The sequence below is a fragment of the Hyperolius riggenbachi genome, chromosome 2, assembly GCF_040937935.1.
Source record: "Hyperolius riggenbachi isolate aHypRig1 chromosome 2, aHypRig1.pri, whole genome shotgun sequence".
NCBI lineage: Eukaryota > Metazoa > Chordata > Amphibia > Anura > Hyperoliidae > Hyperolius > Hyperolius riggenbachi.
Genome location: NC_090647.1, coordinates 334,031,737 through 334,047,998, shown reverse-complemented (window position 1 = coordinate 334,047,998; position 16,262 = coordinate 334,031,737). Strand labels below are relative to the sequence as shown.

The window sequence follows — 16,262 nt, the reverse complement described above, 5'->3', positions numbered from 1 at the left end:
CCTTGCTTGTGAACACAAGTGAGCAGAGGATCATGTTTCAAATAAGCATCTAGGCAGGGAAATAAAGGGAAGAGGAGGAATATATTATAGATATAAAGAACCCCCAGCCTGCAACTGTTTGACATTGACCACTAAAGGGCCCCTGCTCCTAAAGTATGTGATAACTCTAAATCATAACAGCAGAAAAAGTTTTGAATGCAGGATTAGCATCTTTATCACTTAATACACTCAGACCAGTTGCTGTTGAAATTAGATTTTTATGGTGGTGACAATCCCGCTTTAAGATACTGGACGAGTGAAAGGTTATTTCAGCCAGCAGATAATGCATCGCTCTTTCTAGGAAAAGCCTGGAGGATCCTGTTTCTCGGGTATCGACTACCCAGGCCTAGTCTTCCCATGTTTACCCTGAGCTCCCCCTCCCCACGTTGGCTGCGCAGGTCTATTGGTAGCGGCGATAACCGAACAGCAAGCGTTATGGACCGGCTGGCCCCGTACAGAGGTGAGTGGCTGCAGCGGGTATATTTACACAGCGGTAGCCCGGTTAGAGTCGGTCTCTGGGCGTGTGTGTATAGGAGAGGCGCCACGTTACTAAGGAGGAGGAGGAGGAGGAGGAGGAGGAGGAGGAGGAGGAGGAGAAGGAGAAGGAGAATTGCAGCATCCCCCTCACCTGGTTGTCTTAGTACACAGCTGCATGCACGAGTGGCACAGTCACTAGGAGAGCATCATACATCCTAGCAGTGCATAGTACAATGGCCAAGCCCTGATGTAACCAGAATCATAAGGTCACAACAAAAACAATTCTGCCTCGTTTTGTGCGCTTCTAACTATACCTAATGTAACCTTTCATGTCCCCCCTGCAATGTGCAACCACAGGCCCCACTTCCATGTGCAGCAGCACCCCTTCAATGTATAGCTGCAAGCCCCACTTTCTCATTCAACAGTACTCCTCTATGTGCAGGCCTCACTTTCTTGTATAAACACACCTGTGTGCAGCCACAGTGCCCCTGTGGTGATTTTTTTTTTTTATAATTCTTAATAAAATGTTGCAACTAATTGCAGTAATCTATAGGCAGAGAGGGGATTTCATGTTGGAATTCGAAATTATAATCAAGCTTGATTAAGGCAGGTGTGAGCATGGGAGATGAGGGGTTACTTACCGCGAAGTCCATTGGGCTACTATGCGTATCACTCCACTCGCACGCGACCTATGGGACACGTTCCACGACTTTCTACCTCTACCGCACTGCCTCCTTTCGGCTTAAAGGAGGAAGTGCATCCCATAGGTCGCGTGTGAGTGGAGCGATACGCATAGGAGCCCAATGAACTTCTGGGTAAGTAACCCCTCTTCTCCCATGCGCACACCTGCCTTTATCAAGCTTCACTACAATTTTAAATTTGATTGGCCTTCAACTTGAAAGCTGTTTAATCGCAGGACACCGGCGGTTGCAAATAATTACAGGCGAGATGACTGAGAGAAGCCGTGCATGCTCAGTTATACACAGTCCGTACAGCGTGCATGCATTGTACAGCGTGTATGCATTGTACAGCAAGTTGCAAAAAGTAATGAGTTGCTATTTCTTTCATCACACCCTCTCTTATACAGCAGCTCCCACTATGTTCTGCCATAGGCACCACTTTCAGCACTAGTCTACTTTAGGGGACCCAGTAGGAAACCTAGGGTAATTCCACTAATGTGATTGGGTGACAGCACCCTCTTGAACTGCTAGGTTTCTAATAGGTTGTAGTATACTACACCCAATCTATTTGGCCAATCACTATACTTTGTGCTGTGATAGAATTGTTCCCTATGAGGTTTCCTGCTGGGTCCCCTAAAGTAAACTATTGCCATGCCTAGCTACACACCCTACTTCCATGTATAACAGCTCTCCCACTATGTGCATCCACAGACCCCTCCTTCACTTTCATCTTTAGCTAATCTCTAGTAAGATGTTAAAGAATAATTGAATTGAGAATTACCTACCAGTCTTGGAGACAAGCAAAAACAGTGCCGGAAATTTGGGTGCGCCATAGGCCATAATGTGAATTATGGATATAGTGGAGCTAAGACAGTAATTTGGGCGCTGTCAAAAGAAGGCGCCCAAATGTCAAATGACTTTAAAAACAGCGTAATTTGACCACCAGCAGAATTAGGTCTTGTGTCTTACCCCGAGTCCTTGGCGGCCTGAAGGGGGAATAGTAATTAACGTGGCTGGGTTTTTTGCAGGAGCAGGGTGAGACGTTTTCAGTTTTGCCCTGTGCCCAATTTTCCTGGTGCCATGAAGACATACATGCATCCTGCTGATGATTCTGGCAACAGAAGATTCCGAATCACACACCTGAAACAGGCATGAAGCAAATCTTGTCAGATTTTTGTCAGAAACATCTGATCTGCATACCTGTTCTGGGTCTATGACTAAAAGTATTAAAGGCAGATTAGCAGGACAGCCAGGCAATGTGCATTTTTAAAAGGAAATACAGTAAATATGGCAACTTCACACATGAACAAGTGCATGGCAGTGCTACAGGGTCGTTGGTCACGAACACTTTCATTCCAGCGTAGGAGATTTGGGCACTGCCGGCGCCACCATAGGCCGTAATAGGAATTACAGCTATAGCAGCGCACAGTGAGAAACTTCAGCGGCGTCAGAAGTCGGAGCTAAAGTTACTTATAAAACACTATAATTCGGCTTCCAGCAATTGCTGGAAGCCAAATTATTTCATTCCCCACTATCCATGGTGGTCTGGAGGGGGAATAGTATTTAACGTCGCCGGGAACTTGTGCAGGAGCAGGATAAGCCATGCAGGCTGTATCCTGCACCCAAGTCTCCCGGTGGCGATTCCTCTTGTACTCCGTTGGTCACAGGACATATTGGGTAAATGAGCCTTCCATTTATATGTTGTTTTTGATACATGAGCATATTTTTTGCTGACAGCTCACACTGAGACTCCAGTGGAGCTGTATTATGCTAGGTTCACACTATTGATTGTCTGGCAGATTTACTGCCAACATGTCCGATCGATTTCCGATCCTTTTCTGATTGGTTTCCGACTATTTTCAGTTTACTTCTATCAGAAATCGAACAGAAAACAATCGGACATGTTGTAAATAATCGATCTGACAGTAAAGTTACATACACACCTCTGACTTTTACAAACTACCGTTCGTCAGACCCGCAGACTCGTTCTAACGACAGTTTGCCAGTGTGTACAGTCTCTCGTCAGGCTGATAAGGCTGGTCTTGACTGATCCGCTCTAAAGGCTCGTACACACGCCGGATTCCTGTAAACGATGGGCCAAGCAGATCAGTCAAAAACCAGCCTCATCGGCCTCCCGACAGACTGTACACACTGACAAAATGTCGGCAGAACGGCAGCCCCCCGGGCGGGTCTGACGACCCGTCGTTTACAGGAATCCGGCGGTTTGTATGTGCCTTAACCCATGAAACACCTCATTACTTTGCTTGCTTAATAAGTCAGTACCTCTTTGTTTTGCTCCCCAGGTGATGCCTTTGATAAGCCCCCATGCCGAGGCTGTTCCTCCTATCTTATGGAGCCGTATATCAGATGTGCTGAATGTGGACCTCCAGAATTTCTTCTTTGCTTGCAGGTATAATGTTTAACTCCTGGAGTACTGATGTAAAAATGGCTTACTGTAAAGAAATGTTGATATTTTGTATCTGCTTCCTACGGCGGGTTTGTGTTCCCTTATAGTCTGCTGTTAGGGCTGCAATTGTTTTGGTTGAAGCATCCCTGGAAGTAGATCTCATAGGAACATTGCTGAGAGGTAGGGTAATAAAAGCCTCTAACAAACATTTAACTGTAAAAAGAAGAGGTAAAATAGAAGTGTTTTATTTTTTTTTGTATTAATGGGCCACTTTGTTACCATGCATTTATAATGTGCTTTTGAGATGTACTGGGGGCTGAAAATACTGCTCAGCCCCTTTAAGAGTAGTTACTAAAATTTTAGGTTTGGTAGTATAATACAACTTTAACTTTTCATTATCAATCTTTCATCAGAGCTTATTGGTAAAGAAAAAAGGCTTTGGGAGAAACCGGACCATGTACTGTGTCAATATAAGGCACATACAAATAGTGTTGGTGTTCAGATTCGGGAAATAAAAATTTGAACACCCAAATTCTCCCACCACACTTCAGCACCAATCCGTATCGAACAAGAGGATATGGTCAGTGGGAGTTCACTTTCTTGCACTTCAGGGCATGTTTCATATGAGGGAGCAAGTATCGGAGTCACATGAAACGCATTATGACTCGCATAGCTGTGATGTCCTCCTGAACTCATCTGCTTGTTCGGTGCTGAACAGCGGCAGTCGGGAGGATTTGGATGTTTAGAATCGGCTATGTTTAATTCGACCACCATTACTGAATGGAGCTTAAGTGTGGTGTTTGGGTGTTCAGAAGTTGATATCCCAATTCAACCAGATAGAGGTACCTCTAGAGACAGGAGTCTCTTGGAGCCAACTCTCAGACTACAAAAAGTCGCACCCACTGAGGACAGAGAGGTTATAACTGTACTACGAATACCCCAAGATAGATTTATATGTAATTGTAACGGTTAAGACTTTATATGTTATGAGTACTGTAGCTTTGCTATAAGCCAATCTGAGTTTACCTAGTGTTCTTCCTTTGCTGATCAGTTGCAATATGTTCCAACCTAGCTTGTATATCCAATTGAATTGTGCAATATTTATACCAATTCCAAATTATTTTTTCTTTTTATAAAATGTGCATGAAAGCTTGATATCAGAACTGAAGCACAGTACCAGGAAAAGAAAGGCCAGGCTGGAGATGGGAAGAGGGGTGTGGAGTGACATCACACTATGTGCAGAGAGGGGTGGAGCTAGCCACCTTATCCAGATAGTGCTGCCATGCTGATGGTCAGATTTACACATTGAGGGATAATCCACTATATTTGCTTCAATTCACAAAAACCTAATCGGTAAAAAAAAAATAAGAAAAAGTCGTTAAATGCCACATTTGGTATTTTATGCTGGGATTACACGGCTCGATTTTGCCGCTCGATTCTCCCGCTGATCTTTTTGCCACTTGACTCCGCAGTCAAACCTCTTATCTTCCACTCGTTTTTCTTATCTTTTTCCATTCACTTCATTCCGGAACCAAGCGGTGAAATGATCGGACGGGAGATCGGACGTGTTGGAAATTATCTTTCGAGACATCTTAATGGCTCAGAATCGACCCGTGTATTCCCAGCATTAGACATTGTTTCCCCCAAGATTTTCACGCATTACCAGTTCGGTAAATGACTGAAAAACACGGCTTCAATTCACTAGGGGCCCATTTCCATGAATTCGCAATGTGAATATTCTCATTAACCTCTTTAGCGGTATGCCCGACACTGAGTCTTGCATACCGCTCTCTGTCCTCAGGAGTCCCCCAGGATTAATTAATTTGCTCACATGGCTGCAAAACCTTCAGCTAGCACTAGGCTAGCTAGTACAGGTGTACGGCACCCCCCCCCCCCCCCCGATCCAGCCATTTTATACATTACCCAGCCTGGATTCAGCAATTGCGCAGCCTCCCCGCACAGCTCCAGTCTTTCTATGGGGAGGATCGGGTTTGCGCATGACGTCATGACATTGGCGACGTCATGTGCGATCCTCCCCATAGAGAGCCCGGAGCTGTGCGGGGAGACTGCGCCGATCGCTGGAGCCAGACTGGGTGATGTATAAACTGGCTGGATCTGTAAAGGTTTTGCAGCCATGTGAGTAAATTAATTAATCCTGGGGGCACAAACTAACAAAACCTCCTGAGCGGCGTAATGCTCAGGAGGTTAAAAATAAAAACCAATGAATGTCAATGAAGTGATTTCCATTGAATGCAAATTTTCGCACACAGGTGTGATGCAGAGAAAGTATGGAATGCATGCTGCAGATTGTAATGAGTGGTAGACACCTATGAAAATTTGCATTAAAACTTTATGTGAAATGGACCCCAAAGGTGGCCATACACCATACATTTTTTTTAAAAAACATCTGTTCAGTTCAAGAATAGCAATCAATTTTTCTGACTGTTCAATTTTTCCCCTTTCATGAATAAAATAATTGAAAGCTCAGAAAAAATTAAATGGAACTGTACATCAAGTAATTGACAATCCATCACACACCATACAATTCTTGATGAAGTTGGTCTGAAATTTTCAACATGTCCAATCTCCAAAAATCGAAATAAAACAAAAACGGGAAATTCAATCGGATTTATCAATTGAAAACAAAAAAAAAACTCAATTTTTCAGGACAACCGATCAAAATGATCAAATTGGTGAAAAATTGGATCATTTATTTGTATGGTGTTTGGCTACCTTTATGCTACATACACACTTGAAAGATTAATGAAAGATCTTAGACCAATTTTACCACTTTCCATGTAGTATGAGAGCCATACTCTACACAGTCTATTCTATGGAGCTGAACTCCCCATCAGATAAAAATCTTTGCAAGATGCTGGACACAAAGATGCTGTACACATTCAAAAGATCTGTTCCTGCAAAATGCATTTATAGTCTATGATATCTGCAGATCCTCATACACACCTTGTTTAACAGACATTCATTGTTTTTGTTTTAGTACTCTAATTGCCTATAAACTAAACAACCCTCACCCACAGCTTTTCAGAGTGCCTTGGCATTTTCGGAGAGTAGCAAGAGCTTACAGGAGCTCAGTCTGGGAAGGGGGAGGGGGAGGTGTTACTAGCCATTGATTTCAGAGGCAGAGGGGAGGAGGAGAGGGGACTGAATTTACACACAGGCAAGCTGATAGCATCTCCAGCCCTTAGCCGGTGACAATGTGACAAACAGAACATGGCTGCCCTCATTGTATCACAGGAATACATAATCTGAAATGTTTGCAGCTAGATTTGCTGTGTAAACTAGATAAACTTTAGATAAGATATATAGAAAAGTTACTTGTTAAAGTTAGTTTTTCATCTTGGATCCGCTATAAGCAATTTCTTGTTTAAAACATTGTATCCTTTTACCATATTTAATGTGTATCTCTTCTTATTTTTTAGTGTTTCTCAAGAGGATTCGAGTACAAGAAACACCAGAGTGATCATAGCTATGAGATTATGGTAACTACAGTTAATTCAATAAGTAAATATGCGCTCAAGGCCACTGCTAATAGTATCAGATCAGGTAATTTGAGTGCGGGGATCTGCAGGAGTCTAAAGGTACATACACACGTCGGATTTTTCCAAACGACCGGTCATTTGGACATCAAATTGGGCGTGTGTACAAGCGGTTGTTCAGCTGAGAACGCTGGTTTTTACCGGTCCACCAAGCGGATCCGTCAAAACCAGCATTATCAGCTGAATGACCGTTTGTACACACACCCGATTTGACGTCCAGACGTTCAAACGACCGGTCATTTGGAAAAATCTGACGTGTATGTACCTGTTTTAATTGTCGGTAATTGGGCAATTGCCCGCCCGATGGGGATACTACATAGGAAATAATGGTTGTAGACGATTGGCTACAGCTAACGGTCATTTAAGTTGGTCCTAAAAATTAGGAGAGGGAGGTTAGTTTTTGGGCACTTAAAGGGAGGGTTAGGGTTAACGATTAGTTTGGGGGGAGGGCTGTTTGTTTTAGGCATTAGGAGGGGAGGGTTTAAATGAGAATGGGTGATGGGTAAGTGCATAGTAAAATATCAGAAATGTAAAATACCAATATTTTTGTACTAGCAGCACCACACGACACCCATCACATGCTGCAGCGCCTCAGTACATATGCAGTAGTTTAGCTGGCTTTTGTTTTTACATAACGTGAGCTTTTACGTCTTCATAGTTGACTTGACCATAATAATTTTAGCGTAATTCAGTTACTGTCCATGCAGCCCATATTGCATGCTTCCCAGTGCAGTAACTAGAAGCTTCTGAATGTATTATTGTTCAGTATTACAGCTGATAATAAGCATTAGTAATTTATGAGTTGGCTAGTGCAGTTCCTGTGTCTTTCTGTGAGGTGCCCATTTGCCATGGGTATGTTAGTCTACGGTACTGAGCTGATAGTGTTGCTGTCGGGACCCACCCTGTCAAGTTCTTCAATGAAGAAAACTTCAGAGTGCAAGAATAGCCTTGCACCTTCTTGCATCAGGTAGATAGCAAGCAGGAATTCTTATTTTCTAGTTCATGTTTTTGTATCACTACAACAGAAAGCCTTACTATAAGTAGTCCTTGGTTAACAAACATTATAGGGACCATAGGTTTGTTCTAGTTTACCCCCCTCCTTATAGCTTGGTGGTGTTCGTGTCCCCTTCTCCCCTCCATATAGGTTCCCTGGTGGTGTTAGTGTCCCTCCCCCCATATAGCTTCTCTGGTGGTGTTAGCGGCCCCCTTCCTCCTTTCCCCTCCATATGGGTTCTCTGGCAGTGTTTGTGATCCCTCTTTCCTCCCCTCATACAGCTTCCCTGGTGGTGTTAGTGGCCCCTCCCTCCTTTCACCTCCCCTTCCCTCTCCTACCCCTGCTCCCCTCAAATAGTGTCCCTGGTGGTTTTAGTGGCCCCTCCCTCTTATCTCACCCTTTCCCCCCCACCATATAGCTTCCCTGGTGGTGTTAGTGCCCCTATCCCTCCTCCCCCCCCCCCTACCCCTCCCCCCCCCCCCCCCAAAAAAAAAAAAAAGTGTGCCTGGTGTTTTCTCATCACCGCCTTACAATTATGGGAAAGTAGGAAAGGAAAATAATAGTAGCTGTGAGGATTTATGCTTCATGTAGGTAAAAACTGTAGATCTCAGGTGTTTTGATTACAGTAGACCTGTTTGATGCAAAAAAAAAAGTACCTGAGCAACTTTTTAATGACTAAGGATATCGTCCAGCCCCATTAACCCTTACTCCTTTCTGCTCATTCTGAAAGTGATTATCATGCATGATGTTTTCCCTTAGACCTCAGATTTTCCAGTACTGGATCCTGGCTGGACAGCTCAGGAGGAAATGGCACTGCTAGAGGCTGTGATGGACTGCGGCTTTGGAAACTGGTAAGCTTTTTGCATTACTAAATCTATGCACACACAACACATCCAGAGGAAAATAAGGCAGTTTGAACTGGATAACAGCCGGTGTGGAACAATGCCATAGCTCTTAACTACATCATAGCAGATATTGCTATCTAAGTGAGCACTTGCTTGACATTTGCACATTTTTAAACTGCACAGTGACTACATGGTTTATGCCTTTTGTGCATCCTCAGCAGACAGAACCATCTAGCATGTGTACAATGCATGTGTACACACCTAACCCAGGGGTGTGCAAACTTGTTAACTTGAGGGCCACATCGGGTTATCAAATTTTACCAAAGGGCGGGACTACAATAGGACTGAGTGTGGCGCATAATGTGGTAGTGTTTCCTACAAAATACATGTAATGCGACAGTGTTTCTCACAAAATACACACAATGCGGCGGTGTTTCCTACAAAATCCAGGTAATGCGGCAATGTTCCCACAAAATACACGTAATACGGCAATGTTCTCACAAAATACCATAATAATAACATTAAAAGTTTTACCATAAACAAAAGTCACCTTTTCAGACAGGAAGAGGCAGGCTTGCAGTGACATAGGAGGAAACATTGCCGCAACGTAGCATGTTTGTATCCCTCCCTTTCCTGACTTGCCTTGTATATGCTGATACTGGATTTTAAAGTGATAGAATAAAAGTGCATTTTATCCTGGATGTGCCCAGCGCTATTTCTATTGATGGATGGACTGTGAGTACTTTTGTTGGAGCACTAGTTTATAGCCTTAGTCTGTGCACCAGTCCCACTTGAACATTGGTAACATTGCCGCGAGCCTTCCACCTCAGAAAATTTGACTTTAGCCAAAAGTCAAACTTTTCACAGAGCAATTATGGAGACCAGGGAGAAATGAAGAGAGGAATGGACAACACACAGAAGTATGGGGATCTAGCATGAACATACCTCTGTGCTTTGAGTCAGGTAAAAAGCATGCCATATAGCCAATGACATTCGGATGCTGCTATAGCTATACTAACTGTATTTTAAACTGTATTAACCACTTAATGACAAGCTGACTTATAAAAACGTCCTGCTAGAGCCTCTTAATGGCTCCAGGACGTTTTTATAAGTCAGACAGTGCTGCTGCCGCTGTACGTGTGTGCGCGTGCGTTCCCATGCACGTGAAAATAGTGGGGAAAAAACACCAAAGAAAAAATACACCTTTATTTCCAAATACTATATTGTCATCATACTTTGTACTAGGGATATAATTAAAATCTTGTGAGAACCAGAACAAATAGGCAGATAAAATGTGTGGGTTTTATGTACAGTAGCAGTGTTTATATTAAAACTATAGGGGATGAAGTTGGAGAAATAGTGTATTTTTTTCATTTTTTTTCCTTGTTTTTCCCTTTAAAATGCCTCGAAAATAAAGTAATTACTGAAAACAAATATCAACCCCAAAAAGCCCAATTGGTGGTGAAAAAAACAAGATATAGATAATTTCATTGTGATTAGTAGTGATTAAGCTATTAGCAAATGAAAGGGATGAGCACTGAAAGGTGAAAATCGCTCTTGTCCGTTAGGGTAAAAACATCTTTGGGGTGAAGTGGTTAACGCCGCCTGGAAATGAACCACAGCAGGGTGAGATTCACCCTGAGCCAAATTTTCCCAGCACCCTTTTTACATGCTTGCCTCTGCTTATCTTGGGTAGCTTACCTCAGGTCAGGGGTGCTTGAAGAATTTCAATCCAGAAAACTGTTATCTAGCTAAAAACAGCCTGGACAGCAGCATTATTTACCTAGTTAAATCATAGCATGATGTTACATTGAGTGCATTGGTTATCATATGGATTAAGGCTGGCGCTTCCATTGAGGCAAAGGGGGCAATTTCCCTTGGGCCCCTTCACTGCTGTACCCCCAGGTAGTCCCTCACTGCCTGCTCTTCTGGCCCCTGAGCCTGAGCTGCCTTGTAACAACTCACCTGTCTTGGCAACTGCTCCTTTCCGATCTCCATCTTCTTTTCTTTTTTTTCTTTTTTTTTTTTTAAACCAAACTTCAGCGTAGTATTGACCCCAGCTGTACAGACAGCATCACCATGTTGGTTGGCGGTGGGTCTAAGGTTGGCATCATAGTTTGGCATTCCTAAAACTGTCGACAGCAGACGCCCCAAACCCGGAACAGTCGGCCACCGGGCAACCGGGGCCCAAACACAGAAAAGGGGCCAAACCACAAACAGCCCACTGAGATATGATTTTTTTTCCTTTTTTTTTTTCTTTTCTTTTCCTTCCCTATAACATGTAGACACTCTCACCCAAACTTCAATCAGTCCCCCTGCGTATGTCCCGCTCCCCCCTCGCCCCCCCTGTTGGTTGTTTAAATGTTGTGTGATCTATTGATGCAGTTCTCTGCTAGATTATTCCATATATTTCCCTCACTGTCATGCCATCTATCTTCACAATACATCGCCATCTTACTGACCCATTCTTCCAATGTAGGGGGAGTAGAATTTTTCCAGTTTATTACAATCAGGTTTTTGGCAATGATGGTCCCTATTTCTTTAATGAGGTTGCAGCCTGGGCTATGATACTTGTCTGAATAACTGATAATAGCTTCTGTGGCTGTGAGGCTAAATTCCTCCCCTAAAACATTCTGTGAGAAGACTATCACCTTATCCCAAAATTGTTTTACTATAGGGCATGTCCACCACATGTGTATTTCACTTCCTCCTTCTACACCGCACCTCCAACATGTCCTTCCCTGATGGTAGATTTTGTATAGCGTTTCTGGTGTTAAGTACCACCTGGTACTGTCTCCATCTTCAGCCATGCTGCTTGTGTCTTCTATATAAACGGCTCTCGTTATTTACACATAAAGTGTGCCGGATGAAGAAGACAGGCAGCGCAGCTGAAGATGGAGATTGCATTGGAGCAGCTGCCAGGACAGGTGAGCTGTTACAAAATAGCTCAGACTCCGCCATGGAATATGCGGAGCAGGGGGCCATGGGAGCAGTCAGCAAGAGACTACCTGGGGGGTCCGGAGGAGCTAGGGCCCCGGTGGCTGATTTTGCTTGTCGGGGGATGGGGTAGTGGGCCCCCAAGGTACTTTTTTCCTCACAAGGCTTACACCAGCTCTGCAACAGAGGTTTCTGTACAGCCTCAGCCCTGAAATGTTGCCCAAGTGATTGGGGACTGATTCCTACCAAGCAACAGTCCTCATGTGTATATGAGTCTTTGCACTAAACTTTGTACAATCCTACTGTAAATATTACATGTGCCTTTTTTTTCCTAGGCAAGAAGTAGCAAATCAAATGCGCACAAAGACTAAAGAGGATTGTGAAAATCACTATATGAAGCATTTCATTAATAACCCACTCTTTGCAAGCACTTTACTGAACAGTCAGACTGAAGAGGAAAAGAATGTGGAGACAGCTGTTCCTTTTCATGGTAATGTCAGCCTACGCAGTACCATGGGGAGGGTTGCTAATTTGTGTGAAATGCCATCTTTGCAAGTGACGAGAATGTGAATCCTTGTTCTGTGCCTTCTTGACTGCACTCAGATGATTTTTAAAACTATTTTTTTAATCGATTTTAGAAACGTGTGTTTAGGCTTTGCTGCAAATTTACAGCTAACTGAAAAGCACCCTGACAAATTCACAGCCTCACCATTAAAGTCAAGTAGCAACAAAAAATTCACAATTGGCTTAAACATTTTCAACTTTCCCAATCATTTTTTCATCAGATCAGAATTAAATGGCTGACACAAATAAGATTCTTATTTACATTCTGCTTATTTACATTCACTGTTTTTCAGAGCTTGGAAATATACACACGTTGTGACACTGAAAAAATAAACTTATGATATAATGAATTGTATGTGTAGTATAGATAATGAATAGAACATTCGTAGCAAAGAAAAGCGTGTCATATTTTTATTTTCAGTTATTTTTTTCTTTGCATTATTATTGATTTATAAAGCACCAGCATAGTCCGTGGCACTGTACAAAGTAAGAAACCAACATGGGGTAAATAAAGCGCCAACATAGTACATGGCGCTGTACAAAGTAAGAAATGAACATGGGGTACATAATACAAACAATGGTGTACACCAATATACAAAATTCATAATTGGTGACAAAATACAAAAACGATGCAGAATACAAGATACAGAAGTGGTAATGACCGTGATAAAAGTAACATGATGATTACAATGTATAATGATTTCCAAGACCCGAAAGGGGAAGAGAGCCCTGCCCTTGCGAGCTTATCATTCTATGATATATGCAATTTACAAACCACACTGTATTTTAAACTATGAAACAGAACAGATCTAATAACACTTTGAACTCTCCTGCAGTAAAACCTTATCTGAAGCTGTTTTTCACTGTTTATTTGATGTATAAGTGCTTCAGGAATCAGCACTGTAGCTGACCCAAGTTGGGTCAGAGAAGCTCTTTTGCATAGATAACAAGTGAAGTTTCTTAACTCTTCCTGTACTGGAAACAATATGAGCCTCGTATCTGTGCTCCAAATGTTCTATTTCTTAGCTGTACTACACATACAAATCTTTACCTTAGTAGTTTCTTTTCACTTCAGATTCCCTTTATGGCTGGTGGCTTGCCAACTTATGTACTTTGTCTTATGGGAAAATATCTGCCCTGAAATTCGTACGCTTTCATGTGTTGTAAACATTGTGAGACAGCCCATCCACTCTATAGGTTTTTTTATTTTTTTATTTTTTATTCCATTTGTATATTACACGGACACTAATTACTGAGAAATTCTGTGTTGGGAATCTTGTCTGTGGATCTCATGAGTGATGTAAGAAAACACTGAGAAGGAGTCCCACTATTACTCATTTAGAATTTGGTTTATCAGTGTTGCTGGGATGTACATATAGTACCTCTCCTTTCTTCAAACATATGAGCATTTTTCTTATAACTTGCATGTAGAGGTCCATGCTGGTTTTGTAAAACTACTGGTAATATATAGACTTAGTATTATATAGCCTCTTACACATGCTATAGTGTTCTCGTCTCTGCCAAGTGTACAGCGCCCCTATTCCTCGCCAAGCCATCTGGGCCCATATGCAATTCACTTCTTCTCCTGAGTTTTCTCCTAGGTGATATTTTCACACCTTGCCATAAAATGCCTTATAAACCCCCAGCAAGCAAGAAAATACTTAGAATAAATGTAATAGTTCTTTTGTACTTCTTCAATTGTAAAATGCTGAAAAGTTAATTTAAAGAGAAAATGATCTCCTATGAGATAACTCAGGTAAAAAAGTGAATTGCATATGGGCCTTGGAGTGCCATAGCGTCTTGGCCAAGAGCATTGGTCTCCTCCTTACCTTTCCTGCTGGAAGGTGCTCCGTTGTGTGCTGTCCCTCTTTCATCGCAACAAAACACGACATTGCAGCTGTTTATACGACGGCTTGCAGCTGTAAAGCCTCTTGCCTAGTACAGACTAATCAGTCACTGAAGTGTTTTTTTTTTTCTTCTCTTTTTTTTGTTGAATAAGAAATGCATGGCTGTTCTTGCATTTTCTTTTTCTTTGATTCCGTCCCAACATGCTAATAATTTCTTAACGAGTATGAGCGCAAATGAGAGAGAACCTTTCTTGTATCATCAATTTATAGCTTATAGGCTCACTATACACCAGCAGTTCTGGATATCTGCCAGGCTTTCAGGGGCATACAGAGATGATTTGCATACTTGCGAGTGATGCAGTCTGGGAAACCACAGTTGCTCACATAAAGCTGAATTATTGCAAATACTTTGTTTTAAAGTGTACCTGACCCTAAGCTGCGGTACACAAAATCAGATACTTACCTAAAAAGAGGGAAGCCTCAGGATCCTATTGATGTCTATTCCGCTGTCCCCCGTCGCTGAGTGCCCCCCCCTGGAGGATTAGCAACAATGCATTGTCGCTAATCATATCAGGGCCACGTAGCTCCTCTTCTGTGTAAATGGCCACGCAATACCCGACTGAGCTCGCCCACGCATACGCAGTAAGCTGGAGCTGCGGCCTCCGTGCTACTGCACATGGGCAGGCTCTCGAGGCTACAGCACAGGGAAGAGAAACTGGGGTGGGGGGTGGCCTCGGTCTGCAACGGGGCTGCGGACAAGAGGGGGAAGCCTAAATAGAATCCTGAGGGATCCTGCAGGGTGGGAGCTTCTTTTAACCCGAGCTTCAGCTTGGGTGCACTTTTTTTTAAGGAGACAAACATATTTATTACACACCTAGATGATCATATGGGATGAACATATCTGGCAGCTGATGGACCCCTGCCCAGTGTCCCATTCCCTAACCCCTCCCCCCCCCCCCCCCCAAGTTCTATTTAAAATAGTTTTAATATGTGTGGAATTCGAGGAGTTGCTGCTGCTTTTTTTAAGTTTGATTGACATTTTGTACATTACAACCAAACACGTGTACAATAATGCCCAAAACCTACCCGAACCCACCCCCACCATGCTGCTTCTTTTTTTGCTCCTTTTTTTTTTTTTTTTTTTTTGTGCACCTGACTTTGTAGGTCTTCGCCACTGTCTTATTTATGTTGTTGCGTTAAACTGAATGTGATCAAGAATTGCAAAAATATAGAACTTGTTGGGAAATCTGTATGTTTGGAAATAATCCTAACTACTATGTATCTAGTCTAATACATCATTTCTTTTAGCTTCTGATGACCCACCAAGACCAACGTTTGACTCTCTGCTTTCTAGAGATATGGCAGGATACATGCCAGCAAGGGCAGATTTCATAGAGGTAAACACTTATTATCAGAAACATTTTCAAAAACTAAACCGTGTTAATCTTTTTGATTTTTCCTACTGGCATTCTGCAGTGTTGGTCATCTGATACCTGGTGCTCCCTTCATAGCACTAATCTGAGCAGCTTCCATTTGCATTGACTCTACAGACCTCCTGTAGTCAATTTGTTATGCAGCCAAGAAAATATTGAACGCTATGTAGAGAGTATGCAGAACAAGAGAAAGAGATGTGTGCTCTGACCAGTCAACACTTGACTTTATAGTGGTTGCCTCAAGTCAACTGACTAATTAAAATGGCAAAGCGTTTGCATGTTGCATTCGCTTACCAGAGTATGCAGGATCTAAAGCTACCTCCCTGCTATTCTTGCAGGAGTTGATCCATGCAAAATGCTTTGCATCTTAACAGGGGTGCTGCTTGTAGGCCTTTTTGTACCGCCAAGAAATTAAGGGGAGTGCAGACACCACCACAAGGCATCCACTGCCCAGGAGCACTGCAACTGGGGGAGTGAGAGAA

The 16,262-nt window shown here is 42.7% G+C and overlaps 1 protein-coding gene across 2 annotated transcripts in view; it reads left to right on the top strand.

Annotated features, from left to right (window-relative positions):
• The first annotated feature begins 403 nt into the window (after positions 1-403).
• TADA2A (transcriptional adaptor 2A) overlaps positions 404-16,262 on the top strand; it is a 50,247-nt gene continuing 34,388 nt past the window's right edge. Inside the window, exons 1-6 of one of the 2 annotated variants that reach the window (XM_068269369.1) lie at positions 404-499; positions 3,500-3,606; positions 7,044-7,103; positions 8,914-9,005; positions 12,272-12,426; positions 15,656-15,744. In XM_068269369.1, coding sequence (XP_068125470.1) covers positions 475-499; positions 3,500-3,606; positions 7,044-7,103; positions 8,914-9,005; positions 12,272-12,426; positions 15,656-15,744 — 528 coding nt within the window. In that variant the 5' untranslated portion in view covers positions 404-474. Of the gene's footprint in view, positions 500-641; positions 783-3,499; positions 3,607-7,043; positions 7,104-8,913; positions 9,006-12,271; positions 12,427-15,655; positions 15,745-16,262 lie in introns of those variants that run through there. The other variant, XM_068269370.1, reaches the window with a different exon arrangement.